The sequence below is a fragment of the Brienomyrus brachyistius genome, chromosome 9, assembly GCF_023856365.1.
Source record: "Brienomyrus brachyistius isolate T26 chromosome 9, BBRACH_0.4, whole genome shotgun sequence".
Taxonomy (NCBI): Eukaryota; Metazoa; Chordata; class Actinopteri; order Osteoglossiformes; family Mormyridae; genus Brienomyrus; species Brienomyrus brachyistius.
The window spans coordinates 25,606,939-25,625,022 of NC_064541.1; the positions used below are offsets into that span (position 1 = coordinate 25,606,939).

Here is an 18,084-nt window from a genome sequence, read left to right on the forward strand (position 1 = left end):
GTTCACAGGTTACCCGTGTTTATGCACGACTAGCATCCCAGCCAGTTTATTCTCAGCCTTATAGGTGGTTCTTTGTCTCATCTGGCTCAGGGTCACCATGAGCCCTGGCTTACAAGAACTCACAGAAAAATCGTGGTGAACAAAACTGAAGACATCCTTTAAGCAGTCTTACCTCTGTTTCCATTTGTTTGTTCGTTTTGTGGATTCCTTGTGTGTTTAGATTAAGAAAATAGACAAAATTTGGGCACACGGATTTTGAGACCACCCAGATTTCTTTGTTTATTTCTTCACTCGAAAACAAACAAATCCTACGGAAATAAGGCCCAAGCGCCTTTCCGTCCTGTATGGCACCAGCAGCTCCCACCGCAACACCCTGACTACCCATGTTTGCAGGAGCCTAAACATGCTCATTTAGGTTACAGATCATCATGCTGCAGGACACCAGTGGCATTAATGCCACCACTGATCCTTCACAATATGTTTAAAGGACAACAAAAACAATGGAAAAGGCCCAATTTCTTATCACTGACACGCGGAACATGCATGTCCATGCATCCACTTGCCTTGTCTGACTGGAAGATGCAAATGGCTCTAATACATACAACTAATAATTCTCCAGTGGTCCAAAATGCTTTACAATGTAAGAATATTACGAAATGTAAGAAATTTCAACAAACCCGTATAAAAACTAACGCGGAGACCTTGCAGGTCAGCATGCTCATACTGTACGTAAATCTGATCACTGCAGTTCGTTACATTAAATATTCATTTGCTTGTTTTTTCCATACAAACTGTCTCTAAGGATACAAACAGTCTTTCACGATACAACTGGTCAGAGATGCAAGCTTCAGTGACCGTACATGCAAAAAGGACGTTAAGAAGAGCTGAAACATGCCGTTTCTTTGAGGGCGATGTCGAGCCGTTGTGCTCCTGGCCTAGGGGCCAAACGTCCTGGAAGACTCATACTCCGACATGCACTTGGGCTTGATCCCCTTGCTGTTGTAGTAGTCAACCACCTGGTTTGGGACCTCTGCCAGGACGGTTTTCGCCAAAGCCGCAGGCGAGGCCTGTGGAAAGGACACATTTACCTGATGGCAGCAAAACCCGCAGGTGCAGCGGCGGGAAATGAGCCTGTAGCCCAAAGGTACAGCAGCAGGAAATGAGCCTGTAGCCCAAAGCCCAAAGGTACAGCAGCAGGAAATGAGCCTGTAGCCCAAAGCCCAAAGGTACAGCAGCAGGAAATGAGCCGTAACCCAAAGCCCACAGGCTCGGCAGCAGGAAATGAGCCTGTAGCCCAAAACCCACAGGCTCAGCCACAGGAAATGAGCCTGTAGCCCAAAGGTACAGCAGCAGGAAATGAGCCTGTAGCCCAAAGCCCACAGGCTCAGCAGCAGGAAATGAGCCTGTAACCCAAAGCCCACAGGCTCAGCAGCAGGAAATGAGCCTGTAGCCCAAAGCCAATCTCATTCCTTAGCTGCTATACAATGTACTGAGTGCTCTACAACATTGAAAAACAGTGTAAAACATCACACACACACACACATTTATATACGTGCTTTTCAAGACACCCAAAGCACTTTACAGAACCAATGAGGAGCCACTTCCACCACCACCGTGTAGCCCCCACCTTAATGATGGCAGCCATAATGTGGGGAGGGGGCAGGAAGGTGCCGCCCCTCTCTTTGAAGGGTACCCAGAGATCTTTTATGACCTGGCAGAGTCAGGACCTCGGTTTTACATCTTATCTGAAGGACAGCTACATTTTTACAGCACAGTGTCACAGTCACTGCACTGGAGCTTGGGGATTCATACAAACCACAGGATGGGCTAAGCTGTTAGCCACAGTGTCCCCATCACTGCACTGGAGCTTTGGGATTCATACAGACCACAGGATGGGCTAAGCTGTTAGCCACAGTGTCCCCATCACTGCACTGGAGCTTTGGGATTCATACAGACCACAGGATGGGCTATCCTGTTAGCCACAGTGTCACAGTCACTGCACTGGAGCTTTGGGATTTATACAGACCACAGGATGTTCTAAGCTGTTAGCCACAGTGTCCCCATCACTGCACTAGAGCTTTGGGATTCATACAGACCACAGGATGGGCTAAGCTGTTAGCCACAGTGTCCCCATCACTGCACTGGAGCTTTGGGATTCATACAGACCACAGGATGGGCTAAGCTGTTAGCCACAGTGTCCCCATCACTGCACTGGAGCTTTGGGATTCATACAGACCACAGGATGGGCTATCCTGTTAGCCACAGTGTCCCCATCACTGCACTGGAGCTTTGGGATTCATACAGACCACAGGATGGGCTATCCTGTTAGCCACAGTGTCACAGTCACTGCACTGGAGCTTTGGGATTTATACAGACCACAGGATGTTCTAAGCTGTTAGCCACAGTGTCCCCATCACTGCACTAGAGCTTTGGGATTCATACAGACCACAGGATGGGCTAAGCTGTTAGCCACAGTGTCCCCATCACTGCACTGGAGCTTTGGGATTCATACAGACCACAGGATGGGCTAAGCTGTTAGCCACAGTGTCCCCATCACTGCACTGGAGCTTTGGGATTCATACAGACCACAGGATGGGCTATCCTGTTAGCCACAGTGTCACAGTCACTGCACTGGAGCTTTGGGATTCATACAGACCACAGGATGGGCTAAGCTGTTAGCCAGTGTCCCCATCACTGCACTGGAGCTTTGGGATTCATACAGACCACAGGATGGGCTATCCTGTTAGCCACAGTGTCACAGTCACTGCACTGGAGCTTTGGGATTCATACAGACCACAGGATGGGCTAAGCTGTTAGCCACAGTGTCCCCATCACTGCACTGGAGCTTTGGGATTCATACAGACCACAGGATGGGCTATCCTGTTAGCCACAGTGTCACAGTCACTGCACTGGAGCTTTGGGATTCATACAGACCACAGGATGGGCTAAGCTGTTAGCCACAGTGTCCCCATCATTGCACTAGAGCTTTGGGATTCATACAGACCACAGGATGGGCTATCCTGTTAGCCACAGTGTCACAGTCACTGCACTGGAGCTTTGGGATTCATACAGACCACAGGATGGGCTAAGCTGTTAGCCACAGTGTCCCCATCACTGCACTGGAGCTTTGGGATTCATACAGACCACAGGATGGGCTAAGCTGTTAGCCACAGTGTCCCCATCACTGCACTGGAGCTTTGGGATTCATACAGACCACAGGATGGGCTATCCTGTTAGCCACAGTGTCACAGTCACTGCACTGGCGCTTTGGGATTCATACAGACCACAGGATGGGCTAAGCTGTTAGCCAGTGTCCCCATCACTGCACTGGAGCTTTGGGATTCATACAGACCACAGGATGGGCTATCCTGTTAGCCACAGTGTCACAGTCACTGCACTGGAGCTTTGGGATTCATACAGACCACAGGATGGGCTAAGCTGTTAGCCACAGTGTCCCCATCACTGCACTGGAGCTTTGGGATTCATACAGACCACAGGATGGGCTATCCTGTTAGCCACAGTGTCACAGTCACTGCACTGGAGCTTTGGGATTCATACAGACCACAGGATGGGCTAAGCTGTTAGCCACAGTGTCCCCATCACTGCACTAGAGCTTTGGGATTCATACAGACCACAGGATGGGCTATCCTGTTAGCCACAGTGTCACAGTCACTGCACTGGAGCTTTGGGATTCATACAGACCACAGGATGGGCTAAGCTGTTAGCCAGTGTCCCCATCACTGCACTGGAGCTTTGGGATTCATACAGACCACAGGATGGGCTATCCTGTTAGCCACAGTGTCACAGTCACTGCACTGGAGCTTTGGGATTCATACAGACCACAGGATGGGCTAAGCTGTTAGCCACAGTGTCCCCATCACTGCACTGGAGCTTTGGGATTCATACAGACCACAGGATGGGCTATCCTGTTAGCCACAGTGTCACAGTCACTGCACTGGAGCTTTGGGATTCATACAGACCACAGGATGGGCTAAGCTGTTAGCCACAGTGTCCCCATCATTGCACTAGAGCTTTGGGATTCATACAGACCACAGGATGGGCTATCCTGTTAGCCACAGTGTCACAGTCACTGCACTGGAGCTTTGGGATTCATACAGACCACAGGATGGGCTAAGCTGTTAGCCACAGTGTCCCCATCACTGCACTGGAGCTTTGGGATTCATACAGACCACAGGATGGGCTAAGCTGTTAGCCACAGTGTCCCCATCACTGCACTGGAGCTTTGGGATTCATACAGACCACAGGATGGGCTATCCTGTTAGCCACAGTGTCACAGTCACTGCACTGGCGCTTTGGGATTCATACAGACCACAGGATGGGCTAAGCTGTTAGCCAGTGTCCCCATCACTGCACTGGAGCTTTGGGATTCATACAGACCACAGGATGGGCTATCCTGTTAGCCACAGTGTCACAGTCACTGCACTGGAGCTTTGGGATTCATACAGACCACAGGATGGGCTAAGCTGTTAGCCACAGTGTCCCCATCACTGCACTGGAGCTTTGGGATTCATACAGACCACAGGATGGGCTATCCTGTTAGCCACAGTGTCACAGTCACTGCACTGGAGCTTTGGGATTCATACAGACCACAGGATGGGCTAAGCTGTTAGCCACAGTGTCCCCATCACTGCACTAGAGCTTTGGGATTCATACAGACCACAGGATGGGCTATCCTGTTAGCCACAGTGTCACAGTCACTGCACTGGAGCTTTGGGATTCATACAGACCACAGGATGGGCTAAGCTGTTAGCCACAGTGTCTCCATCACTGCACTGGAGCTTTGGGATTCATACAGACCACAGGATGGGCTAAGCTGTTAGCCACAGTGTCTCCATCACTGCACTGGAGCTTTGGGATTCATACAGACCACAGGATGGGCTATCCTGTTAGCCACAGTGTCACAGTCACTGCACTGGAGCTTTGGGATTCATACAGACCACAGGATGGGCTAAGCTGTCAGCCACACCAGCACCTCCTCCAGTGGCAAACCAGCTTTCCAAGTTGGTCTCCCATGCAAGCATTAGCCAGTCCCAAACCTGCTTGGCTTCAGATGGATTTTATGTCTCATGCAAAGCAGGAAAACTACCCAATTTCGTGTGGGGATTAATAAAGTATCGCAATTCTATAAATGGACAAGGTGTGAAAAACACTCAACTAGGTAGAGCAAAATACTCTAAGGTATAGCTTGTGTTAAGCACATACCTCTGAGGTACATTTTATGTTAGATAAATGACTCCAGAATGCTTAGACAAAGATATTGCATGAAGCGCCTTCATTTTAAATGCTTGGAAATTACCTATATGAGAGTCATAAGGTTTGGACAACAGGCAGATCAGCACCCTGAGGATATTCAGGCTAACAGATAGAGTCAGACCACATGATTATCTGTGAAATATCCCCTTGCTGATGTTAGGCCGCAGGCTCGGAAGGGCCCAGAGAAGCCAGCACAGCCTTAGGGAGAGAGCTGACTATCTGGGTCAATCAGGTCCAGTCCTGCGTGTGTCAGGAATATTGATTGTGGGGAGAAGGAATGGCCACCTAGTCAGAACAGCAATGTTTCAAAATATTTCACAAAGGACAGCATGGGCGTTATTATGGTTACAGTCCATGTGGCTGCAGTGTGTCGCCATGGTTATTGACAATATTTCTTCAGGGTGTCTCCATGTTTGAGAACTGTGAGACCGCAGGGTTTCCCTGGATTTGGGCACCAATTCAGCCTTGGGACTCCACAAGGCTGCAAGCTGATACAAGTATGTGGATCAGGTCCAGTCACATGTGTGTGAGTGTGTATGTGTGGGACAGTCATAAAGGCTGATGTGTGGGAACCTCGCAGGATTGTCATCAGCCTTCTCTCTCTCATTTCTTCCTCTCCCTTTTGATCATCACTCTCTTTTCTATTCCATTCCTCCTTTTCCATGTAACCTCTTGTCTTCTGTGCCCATCTACTTCCCGCCTTGACGTCTCATTCGATTTTGCTTCCATGAACCCTCTACTGGAATAATTTCTCTTCCATCTCGTCTCCCGTCTCTCCATTCCTCTCTCCCCAAAGATTAGGTGCCGCGAGCTCATTAGCACTTAATGTCTCCCTGACTGGAGAATCCCCCAAACTCAACTTCACAGGACACACAGAAAGTGCTATCATTGCATCTGCAGGCTCATCTTCACCACCGCTGGATGCTAATTGTCTATATGTTCCTTCCTCTGTACCAGTCTGGCTTCATTTTGTCTCTTTTTAAGCAGTCATTTTTGTGAGCTGCCAACTCCCCCCCCCCCCCCCCTTTCCATTTCCATATCCGAGAAACGCATATTCAACAAATTCAATCAGCCGCGGCTCTCCTGTGAGAGTTTTTTTCATTAAGGGAAAACAGCCTCTCGTCTCATTTGGAGAAGGATGGAAGACTGTGTCTGAAATTCTGCATTTTATGCGTAAAAGTGACTGCAGTACACTTTGTCTTGTCTCCTTTCATCTATGTGGGAAATGAACGGGCCGCAGTCGCTTCCCAAATGTTAAACTAACTACCGTGTCCACTGCGCGTGCGAGAGCCTATGGGGGAGCTGGCACCCTCTCTCGATGATTGTTTAAAGGAAATGTGCTTTTTAAAACCCCACGCAGCTTCTGTCCATTCAAAAAGTCATCATTGTCCTCTGCAACTGGTGAGAAATTAGGGCGCGGTTTGCATGCATCAGTAGGTCTCATAATTAAAATATAAAACAGACAATTGTACGACTCCAGCAGGACAATAGCTTCCTGCGTTAGTTTATGCGACGTCTGAAATTGTCTGTCGACATGCCTGAATGAGGCTGCCTCTTGCCTCTAACCGTCTTTTACCTCAGAGGAGGGTGGGATTGCTGGAGTGTGACCATCAAGGCTTGCTGAGCTGCCAGACTGCGTGTCAGGGTACGTGTGAGCGTGCGCCTGCATTGCCTTGCGTGTGTGGATGCGGATGGGTGTGTGTGCATGCAGAGTGCTTCAGTGATGGGAAATGAGTCTTACGTGTTGCCATTTCCATCCACACTGTCTCATTATTTCCAATCCTGCGCTGCCTGTTGTCCCTGTGGCCTTTTGGCACCAAATTCCCTCCCGTAATCATATTTCGAAAACAGATTCCGAATCCTTCAGGTTAAGGAAAGAACTATTTAACAGAGCATGGAGACCACAGGACGGTGAGCCATGTCCTGGGGGAAATAATATCCCCAGGAATCTCAGAGAACACATATCACTGCATTACAGAGAACACCACAGTGAAGACATTTTCACATGAGCAGAATCCTGCTGTAAAAGTTCACGCAGCTGATTGAGTACATAATAATGTCAAAGTATCCGAAAGTACTGGAAAGTACTGATCTGAAGCCTCACATGCGCAGTTACAAGTCAAACAGGCTGTCCGTTACCAGATTCATTGTGTGGTTAAATGGGGAGGTAACAGAAGACCCTAGAGGCCCGAGACACGGCGGCGAAGAGACACCCACGTGCTTGACGTTGCGGAAGGGCACGAACTGCACGATGTCCCTGAGCACGGGCTCCCCCTTGGGCGAGCGCAGGATGCCGTCGTCGCCGTCCAGCATCTGCATGTCGCTGAAGTCGGCGTTGCCCACACCCACGATGATGACCGACATGGGCAGGTGGGAGGCGTGCACGATGGCCTCCCGTGTGTCCGCCATGTCAGTGATGACGCCGTCCGTCAGGATGAGCAGGATGAAGTATTGCTGCCAGGGGAGGAGGAGGAGGAGGAGGCAGTGCAGAGCGAGATTGGAAGAGGTGGCCGAGCGATGAAGGTAGGAGGATAAATGGGTGACCATGGGCTGGCTAAGGAGCCTGGACTTCAGCAGTGTTTATCTAAAGATAGATACACTGAATCTCTCTCGGGCCTCCCAACAACATACAAACCAGTTAACCTAAAACCAGTCAATCCCATTCAGACAAACCCCCACACAACTTCACCAACCAATCACAGTCAAACACTTTCCCATTCCAACATAACTGAAAAGCCCAGTCAAGTTCAAACAAATCCCTACATCCCACATCTAGCTATACACGTGATATTGAATTGATACGGAAACCATCTTGACTCTAGAAGTTTCTTCTCGCTGCTTGTGTAGGGCATGAATAACATGTATAGTTATCGTAAGTAATGATGAATGAATTCATGAAAACTCTGATGCCTACACAGTACCATTAGTATTTTCTTCCAATACACAGTGATTTGTATAACTGAATTATAAACAGAAAAAACATATACTATCCATGAACACAGGACCCAACTGACCCTCTATCTTACCAGTTAACCCAACACCCAGTCCCTGGGTAGGTGGATCTCTCTCATCGCGAGTGAAAAAGAAACACAGATCAGGTGAAACTGACTGTCACAATCTGTCCCCGTCAATCTTGTCCTGTTGTGTACCCAGAGAGACAGGCTCCCAGCAACCCTGCTTGGTGCTTAAAAGATGAATGGTTGATGGAGCACATTAAGGTTATTACGAGCTAATTCCTTTACTTCTGTGGCTTACTGGTCACCCTAAATTAGCTTTAGGCAGCTCTGACTACATGTCATGCCAATTCATCACTGTGATAACGAAGGAGAACGAGACACAGACCTTCATTGTGTCAGCCTCACTGGGATAATGTCATCAGTAATGATGTGGGAGAAGTTACCACATGTCCGTTCCCACAGGGCAACTTCCTCTACTCATCTTCAGCAAACACATGTTCAGGCAAGGCTCAGACTTGGGTTCCGCAAACGGGTCAATGTGAGTAACACTTACATGGGGGAGGGTGTAGCTAAGGGGAAGGATCGCTCTCTCACCATGGCCTCCTTGGTGTGCATCTCCTGGGAAGCGGAGTGGGCCACCTTCTGTATGATGGGGGCGATGTTGGTGGGGCCATAGAGCTGGATCTTGGGCAGGCAGCTCTGGTATGCCTCGACCACACCCTGGATACCTGCACGCGATAGAATGGCAGTGTTTCAACAAAAATGACTGCTTACACATCACAATCTGCAAGACCAAGTGCTTCGTATGTTCCAGATACAGCTTATTAATAACCATGCTCATCGTGCTTCTACACATGTGCAATCAGACAAAGCAAACTCTATTATTCTAATGGGAATTTAAAGGACTTCAACCTGCCTGATGGCCTCTTGCTGCTCAAACCACAAAAGCGCAGCTTCTACTGTGACTTCATCAAATCTGCATGTTTCATGCAGACTGCTCCTGCTTCTGAAAACCGTCACAAGCTGCTGTTTGTCACCATAGTACAGCCTCATTTTAAAAAAAGTTGAGACGTTGTGTAAAATGTAAATAAAAACAATGCGATGACTCGCAAATCGAATAAACCCATATTTAATTGCAAGTAGAATAAAGACAACATATCATATGTTGAAACTGTCACGCCCTGTCCACCATGTCCAATTGACGCTCCATCTCCTCCTAGCATGGCCCTAACAAGCCACGCCTGATACTCATTTGTCTTACTTCTCCTTACCTTACCCTCACATAAATCATTCCCAGCTGCCTCTCATTAGCTCCTTCATTATACCCCAGTCCAGTCATTGACATCAAACCCTCCTATTGTCTGTTCCCTTCCTGGTTGTCAATCCTCACACATTTGATCCCTCGTTGTCCAGTTTGTTTCCATTTTGTTCATTTTTCAATAAATCCCTTTTATTTCACCTCAGTACATACCCTCAAGTCCTTTATCTCTCAAGTCATGACAGAAACTGAGATATGTTACTGTTTTATGACAAATATATGCTCAATTTGAATTGATGCCAGCAACACAGTTAAAAAAAAAAGTTGAGATAGGGGTATGTTTACCACTGTGTTGCATCACCTCTTCTTTTAATGACACTATGAATGTTTGGGAACTGAGGAGACCAGTTGCAGTTCTGAAAGTGAAATGTTGTCCCATTCTTGCCTGATATAAGGTTTCAATTGTTTAACTGTTCAGCGTCTCATTTGCTGTGTTTTTTGTTTCATAGTTGCCAGATGCTTTCAACGGGTGACAGATCTGACTGCAGGCAGGTCAGTCTAGCACTCGGACTCCTGTACTATGGAGCCATGCTGTTGTGATACACGCAGAATGCAGTTTGGCATTGTTTTGCTGAAATATCCAAGGCCTTCTCTGAAAAAGACATTGTCTGGATGGCAGCAAATGTTGCTCCAAAACCTGTATATATCGTTCAGCATTAATGGTGCCTTCCCAGTTGTGCAAGCTACCCAAGCCATGGGCACTAATGCACCCCCATACCATCACGGATGCTGGCTTTTAAACTGTCCGCTCATAACAAGCTGGGAGATAGCAAGCTCTCCTCTTTATCTCGGAGGATGTGGTGTCCATGATTTCCAAAAAGAATCTGAAATTCTGATTTGTCAGACCACAGGACAGTTTTCTAATTGCCTCAGTCCATCTTAAATGAGCTCAGGCCCAGAGAAGTCAACAGTGTTTCTGTGTCTTTATCAATATTCAAAGGTAGCAGCCCCAGAGCTAAAGACACAAAAACTAAAATAATGGAGATAACCTCATTGGACGATCACCCATTTTCCACAGTGGATGACGAGAGATTTCATCAGCTCGTTCACCACTTATAAGAGGTCAGAAAGTACTGACCTGTGACATGTTTATACTTCATTAAGTTTAGTGAGCAGATCAATCTTTAATTTTCCACACAATACAAAATGTTGCAGCGTCATCCCGCTAATCTGAAGCGGCACGTCAGGCATGCTTCACAGAGAGCTAACTCACTGGCCTTCATTCAGCATGAGATCAAATCTGACAGCCAGTAAGTGCTACAGGAATCTGATGCAACCGGGACTTATAGAATCAACTTCAGATAGGTAGGCAGGAATGTAATTCTTTAATTGGTGGGAAGACTGAACATTAAACAGGCGGGAGAAAGTTAAGACTATTCCAAAAGCTCCTGAGTGACAAGGGGCCTAGAAAATTTGGAAAATAACTGGATTGGTCTGGACTGGGGGGCCCAATATGATATGCTTTCATGGGGCCCTAAATCTCTAGCAATGCCCCTGGGGGGGGGACATCTACAAGGGAAATCGCAGCAGGATCCCCCTCAGTATAGTGCCCCATTCGACATTTTGACACCTTAAGGCAGTCCTCATTATTGTAATATGGGAAAGCATGGCATCTGCTATAAAGATTCACACACAGACACCCACCTATCCTCAAGAATCTGCACCCAATCACAAGAAGCCTTCAAGTGCAACATCCCTCAGATTGCTCTGCTGTGCCGGATGTTTATCTACCTTCCACAAGTGAGTAACCTTTTTAATTAGTTTCATTCAACTGCTTTAATGATGTCTGAGCTGGTATCACTTTATAAACACAAGACATCTGACAGAGAATGACAAATAAGTATGGTGTAGAGTGGCGGGCAGCCAATAGTACTGGGCTGTCAGTGATGCTGGCATGTCCGTGGTGCTGGCCTGTCTGTGATGTTGGGCTGTCCGTGGTGCTGCGCTGTCCGTGATGTTGGGCTGTCCGTGATGTTGGGCTGTCCGTGGTGCTGGGCTGTCAGTGGTGCTGGCATGTCCGTGATGTTGGGTTGTCAGTGATACTGAGCTGTCAGTGGTGCTGAGCAATCAGTGATGTTGGGCTGTCAGTGATGTTGGGCTGTCAGTGGTGCAGAACTGACTACTGCATTGTCCTGTCTATAGCTGAACCGTCAGTGGTGCTGAGCTGTCAGTGGTGCTGAGCATGTACTCAGATAGAGACCATGTTCTAATGTCTTGCAATAAGCTATTTATGTTCAAAGATCAAACCCAAATTGCTACTGAATTTATTATCGTCTTAATTATATTGTTAGAAAAGTACATTTCAGAGGGGCCACTTTACAGTTTGAGTTAATGAAGTGGCCCCCATAATGCTTGCATTTCTGCAGGCAGTGCTCACAGCCCCGCTCCTCTGACGTTAAACTAAGCCGTGTCTGGTCCCTCCTGAAGACGGGTCAAGTCACACTCTTGATGCGACTTTGGATGGCCAGTAGACATCTAGCCATAAATCAAATTCGCATTTTGTAAATGTCAGGTTGAATGGTGGCGCTCCATGCGCCAGGTGTAAGGAAATGGGCATTTTCTTCATCTTTTCCTCTCAAGCAGACAGCAAGAACATAGACATCTGCTGTGTTTGGTGGCCTGTGTAGCCCTGACAGCACTCTTTGGGATGTCCTGCAGTAGCTCTTTAACAAATAGCTTTATGAAATATGTTAGATTAAAAGGACACGCCTGATTAAATTATTCACAGTATTTACTGCTCTGAGTCCTTTTAATTAGAGGCTTCTGTCTGATGAAAGCAAAGCTTTATGAGATAAGCAGCATAATGGGATTCTGCAGACTGAACATTTTTAATAACATATTTTAACACATTTTCCCAGTTAGGTCTCAACTAACTAAAGAGAATTTAAAGGACAGCAGGTGAGAAATCCTCAGGGAAAAGTGCAGAATTACTATGTAAATTCGAGAGCGTATAGAGATGCTGGACCAAACAAACTTCCACATGCTTCCCAACGGACACAAAGAAGCTCTCACATAATTAGTCATGTGATGGATCGGTCAGGGTCGAGATGAAGTGCTGCAGGTCTCCAGCCCATGATGACCTGCAAGTCCTCCTGAAGAAGCGGCTTTAACCCACAGGAGACCTCATCAACTGAGTCAAGGAGGGCACAGCACAGTGACCACAAGCGCCACCACATCATGGAGCCTTCGATATATGTTTGCTAAGAAAGGAAATGCTCAGAGGGGTTTGTAGGTGGAAAGAAGGCAGACTTTGTTTTCTTAAGCAATACATGCTCCGCCCAATCTACATCTCCACCAATCTAATTTCTTTTTGCACATCACATGGTACCACAGTGCCAGTGTGCAACAATCAACCTGCAGATGGTTAATCTACAAGCTTTTGTGCAGTGTTCAACCATAATTCCCTGGTAAAGTATATCCACCCTCCCTAGTTATATCTTTTTAAAACTACACTGTGAGGTCACACTTTTCTCCCGAAGAAACCACTCTTGGCCTTGGGAGCTCCAGTGAAATATGACCCAGATTTCCTGAAAAAAGGGCACCTGCTGAGACATGGCAGTTCGTCTCCATGAAGGCTGAGCTGTTCTGTTTCTGACACTTGCTATGAATGTGACGCGCGTGAGGAGAGACAGCTGCATGGACGTTGCATTTTCACTCAGTTTAGGAAGAGGTGCCGATGTGGCAGAAGTTGCAAAACACCAACCTGCACATTCTGGGTTCTCCTCATTGAAGTTCACAGCAAAATCATGAGAGACCTGGAGCACACGGAGAAGGGATATCATGGAGGGATACACACACAGACAAGGCTATAAAATGCATGTCTCACCCAAATTGCAGACACAAAAGAACAGCCAAGCCTGCATCTTGCCAACTTCCAGCTCATTCATGCACAGGTTCCACCTTCTTTCTACATAGGTTTTCATGCGAACACTCATTTTCTGCAAAGGTCACATAATCCATTCACCTTAAAGTCAGGTGGTATCCGAGCTCCGAAGCCAAACGCTGGGAACATTTTGTCACTGGATGGGTATGAAACAATCACATAGAATGAAGGTATTATCACTGAGAGTCAGATGAGAGTATCTTAACTGCTACGCCACCTGCTGCATGGTTTTTATAGCACTGAAAACTTTGGAGATAACTAATCCAACAAGGGACAAATACAATTGATTATCCATTTCGTTAATATTTGAGGCGGTCGCCTACTCCTGAATATTGGCTTAACCTACCCCAGAAAAGGACGCCACCTTCCCCCTCACCACTTTGGACAGAGAAGTGACTGAGCTACTTACAGATGCAGCTGGAATCTAGCCCTGCAATAGCAACAGTTCCGATCTGCATCATTTACGGACGTCACAGAGCCAGCAGGCAGTACCGTGTCTTATCACCGAGCACCTGTGTTGCTGTGTGATTAGCCAAAATTCACCTGTCATAATCCTGGCAAATTTCCCCCACAGCAACAAGAGCCTTTAGGTACTCGTTGGGCTGGTATGGATGGATGTAGTGCAGGGAGCAGCTATTCCGGGGGTCTCCGTTGGAAGCTGTGAAGTCGATCGCTACCTGGAGGGACGAGTGGCAGTCAGAGAGGGAGCCGCCGTGCTCTAGTCAAAGGAGCTTTCAGTATTTATGCTTCCCACGCTCAGGAAGGCATTAATCAAACCACTTGTGATGGTAATAAAGCATGCCCCCATCTACAAAGCATGCTAAGAGGTCTTGCCGGTGCTTCCGTTAAAAAAGAAAATGGACATTGTGAATGAAGCGGCAGCCGAGTTCTAGATTTATGGAGGCCTTAATACCTCCCAAAGGCTGGCGAATTTGCTGATAATGAATTCTGTTAATGTAACTTTAATGTTTGTCGTAATGTCTACAGCAGGCTAGGTGGCTCCTGTACAGCTAGGATAACGGCCCATTTAAACTCTGCGGCTCTAATCGGCAGATGCAGAACCACATGGCTCCCATACCCCTTCATGCTGCTGGTGCAAGGGGGTCGCATCTCACATACCTGTGCCGGGCGGCACTAGGAGACTGACACAGCTGTTCACTTCACTGTGACAAGCGTCACTTTCTCAGCTGCGTGATACCAGCAGACCATCTGCTAATGACTAAGCCTGGGCTCTAAAAGGTATCTGGTACTGTGGGCTACAAGAAACACTTTGCGAAGCATGAGAGTCTGACCAGTGGCCAAAGCACTGTTTTGTCTATCTGTAATATTAATGAATGTTCTATGAAACACATCAAGTGATTACAAAGGCTGTACTTGTACAATGGACTCAGGCAGAAGCAACATTCTGTCATAATCATCAAATGTGTTTACTTGTTTGTTTATTTACTTGCAAATGTATTTTTAAAGTAAAGTAGATCAGATCCTTCCTCGCACAGAATTAAAAAGCTTTCTGTCATAACTGTCCTCTTCGCAGCATGAGAACATTTTACCCAAAGCCCACGTCGGAAGAGATACTCACTGTAAACTGAATCTGGCAGCCACCCATGATGTAGTCCAGGAAGGAGTGCATCTTAATGATCTGTGTAAGAAAACGTCTGCATCAGAGCGCCACCTTCGGGGGGCTCTTCAAGCGAGGGCCCCGACCTGAGCGAGGGATCATCCTGTGGTGACACTTTTTAACCTTCCTGATTGTCCGTTTCCTGCGTCCATCCGCCCTGAGCGCATAGCACTCAAAGTAAGGCGGTGCTTTTATCATTCCCAATGGCCTGACAGCTGTCATGATCATTCACTCACTGGACAGTAGGGGTGTGATGGTTAAGGGTTCAGATCTGCGTCTGAACCTTTTAACGCAGAGATTCTCCACAGCTGAGCAGAGAGCTGCCTCACCTTACATTGGTTCAGAATGACGATGCCAGAATTCTTGTAGTTCTTCTTCTTGATTTTGTACTTGGGGTTTATACATTCCCACTGCATCTAAGCCAAAAAGAACAGAGCAGAAAGATTAGCTTTTTCACGAAGTTTGTGATTTGACTAAATCCCTTCCAAAGAGGTTTAACAGTCACCTGTTTGGGTAAATTTGGGGTGACGTTCCTCACAAAGGCAGGGGGAAAACAAAACAATGTAGCTCAGAACAATGAAATATCATCACTGCGGCTGGGGACACTGACAGTGACAGGCTAACCCAGCTGTCACTGCCTGCTGACCTGAGATACGGATTTGGAGCTTCTCTGTCTCGCCTTGATGAGCAGCTGTGGGAGGATAACAAGCGAATAGCGCCGAGCAGCAAACGGCGGCATTACTGCAGCACAGAGCGCCACTCAGAAGTATGACTTCAGCACAGTGAAGAACCCACATAACTTTGGCCCTTTTAGTGTCCGTTCCCACGCCACCTTACGCCGCCCTTATTGCTGCAATCGGGTTTCACCGTTAACTTTTATGTACAGGTAACCACATGATCTGTTCCATGTCTTCTGTTGCATGTGAAACCTGGGCCTGCCTCTTCACTGGGTGCGGGCTTGACTCCCTTGTCTGTCTCCTTACAAGCCCCCCACCCCCACGGTGGGTTTTGTAGTGTCATAACGTGCTTGCAATGGAACCAGTGTTTGATAACAGGGTATTAAAAATCTCCAGTGACATACGTGTAGGTTTCATTCAAACGTGACACGCAGGAGGTGTTCCCCTTCAAACAAAGGTTTTTGTGGTGCGTATTTTGAGAGGGCACCTGTGGCACATACTAATTTTATTAATTCCATGACATAAGGAAATCAAAGCACTAAACTTAGCATTAAACTAAGCATTGATAAATGACTCAACGCCACTCACACGTTTGTCCCTCACCTGTTTTCCATCCATGGCTCCTCTCATCTCTTTAAAATTCGTCTGGAACTCCCCGATGTAGTCGTGCTTTCCGTTGGAATCCCAGTCCCATACTGTACACTGAAACGGAGAGTGGAGGGGGTGGGGTGGGGGGGTGAGGATGCAGCTCAGCTTCTCTGTTAGGAGTAATATGGGCCGGACAGCTTGATTGGTCACTGTTTCCCCTGTAGGCTTTTTGGGTCGATACGACAGTCTGTTGAATTCATTGAGCCACTTCAAATTTATGGTTTCTGTTCAAGTAGATCCCCCCCCCCCAATTTTTCTCATCATAGTTATGAGACTCACGTCTAGGTGTTTTGATGAACGCCTCGCCTGCTCTCATGTTCATTTCATGTTCATTCATTTCAGCAAATCGTGCATTAGCAGACATGAGAAACGCACTCTGAGGTTCATGGGTCTCTGAAACATTATACATCAAGAAGTCTGAGCTTCTCCAGCAGGCTGACTAAGGTCATTAGGCAAGACAATGATACCTAATACCTAACAGCTAACAGCTAACTACTAAGGCAGTGACGCATGACATATCATCCATTCATTTCCAGATCTAGTACAGGGTAGCAGGAAAGCAACACCTCAGACAGGATGCCAACTGCAAGACACACAATTAGACACTACGGGCAATTCAGCGACGACAGTTTGCCTGCTGCAGAAAACGGAAGTGAGCAGAAGAAACCCGCATGACACGAGGAGACATCACAGGTAGGGAAGAAGTCCGCGATGTCAGAGCTGTTAGGCCACAGGGCTCACAGCTGGGCCACAGCAGCATCCAGGACATGTCATTCATTCATTCATTCATTCATTCATTCAGAAATCAAACGTTTGTCAGGGTTGGCACCCCTCTGTCCGAGTGTTTCATGTTCTCCCCCCATTTGGTCAGCAGATGCCACTTATTATTTGTACCCTGTTCCCCGCCTGCTCCTCGTTGCCCCTGTTCCCCGCCTGCTCCTCGTTGCCCTGTTCCTCGCCTGCTCCTCGTTGCCCTGTTCCTCGCCTGCTCCTCGTTGCCCTGTTCCTCGCCTGCTCCTCGTTGCCCTGTTCCTCGCCTGCTCGTCGTTGCCCCTGTTCCCCGCCTGCTCCTCATTGCCCCTGTTCCCCGCCTGCTCCTCATTGCCCCTGTTCCCCGCCTGCTCCTCATTGCCCCTGTTCCCCGCCTGCTCCTCGTTGCCCCGTTCCTCGCCTGCTCCTCATTGCCCCTGTTCCCCGCCTGCTCCTCATTGCCCCTGTTCCCCGCCTGCTCCTTATTGCCCTTGTTCCCCGCCTGCTCCTCATTGCCCCTGTTCCCTGCCCGCTCCTCGTTGCCCTGTTCCCTGGACCTTGTTCCCTTAACCTTTTGTAGTTAGTCCTGGTTTTTTCCTCTGGTCTGTTTTGTAGTGTTCCCTGTGTTTTCTCTTCTGTTAATGAGCCACCATTGGATCGTCCACCTTTTTCTACCTGCACTATGTCTTGTCCCTGTGCCAGAACCACCAGAGTGACAATGTGACTGAAATTATTACAGATAACAGCAGACTGCAAAGAGAACAGATGAGAACAAACAGGTTATCACACATGAGAAGAGAGTGAGATTACAAGAGAGGCCAAATACATGGATTTGGTCAGACTATTACTGATAATTACAGACAGAGAAAATTGCAGATGATGAAAAAAATATTTGTGGTTTTCATACCATTCATACTGAAAAGCGGCAACAGAATGCAATTGCATTTGAGCAATAATGC

The 18,084-nt window shown here is 47.5% G+C and overlaps 1 protein-coding gene across 1 annotated transcript in view; it reads right to left on the bottom strand.

Annotated features, from left to right (window-relative positions):
* Positions 1 to 253: 253 nt before the first annotated feature.
* LOC125748424 (copine-4) overlaps positions 254 to 18,084 on the bottom strand; it is a 43,489-nt gene continuing 25,658 nt past the window's right edge. Inside the window, exons 8-16 of the mRNA XM_049024501.1 lie at positions 16,331 to 16,429; positions 15,380 to 15,466; positions 15,012 to 15,071; positions 13,976 to 14,109; positions 13,514 to 13,568; positions 13,253 to 13,304; positions 8,826 to 8,959; positions 7,492 to 7,728; positions 254 to 1,067 (exon numbers count right to left, since the gene is read on the bottom strand). Coding sequence (XP_048880458.1) covers positions 936 to 1,067; positions 7,492 to 7,728; positions 8,826 to 8,959; positions 13,253 to 13,304; positions 13,514 to 13,568; positions 13,976 to 14,109; positions 15,012 to 15,071; positions 15,380 to 15,466; positions 16,331 to 16,429 — 990 coding nt within the window. The 3' untranslated portion in view covers positions 254 to 935. The remainder of the gene's footprint in view (positions 1,068 to 7,491; positions 7,729 to 8,825; positions 8,960 to 13,252; positions 13,305 to 13,513; positions 13,569 to 13,975; positions 14,110 to 15,011; positions 15,072 to 15,379; positions 15,467 to 16,330; positions 16,430 to 18,084) is intronic.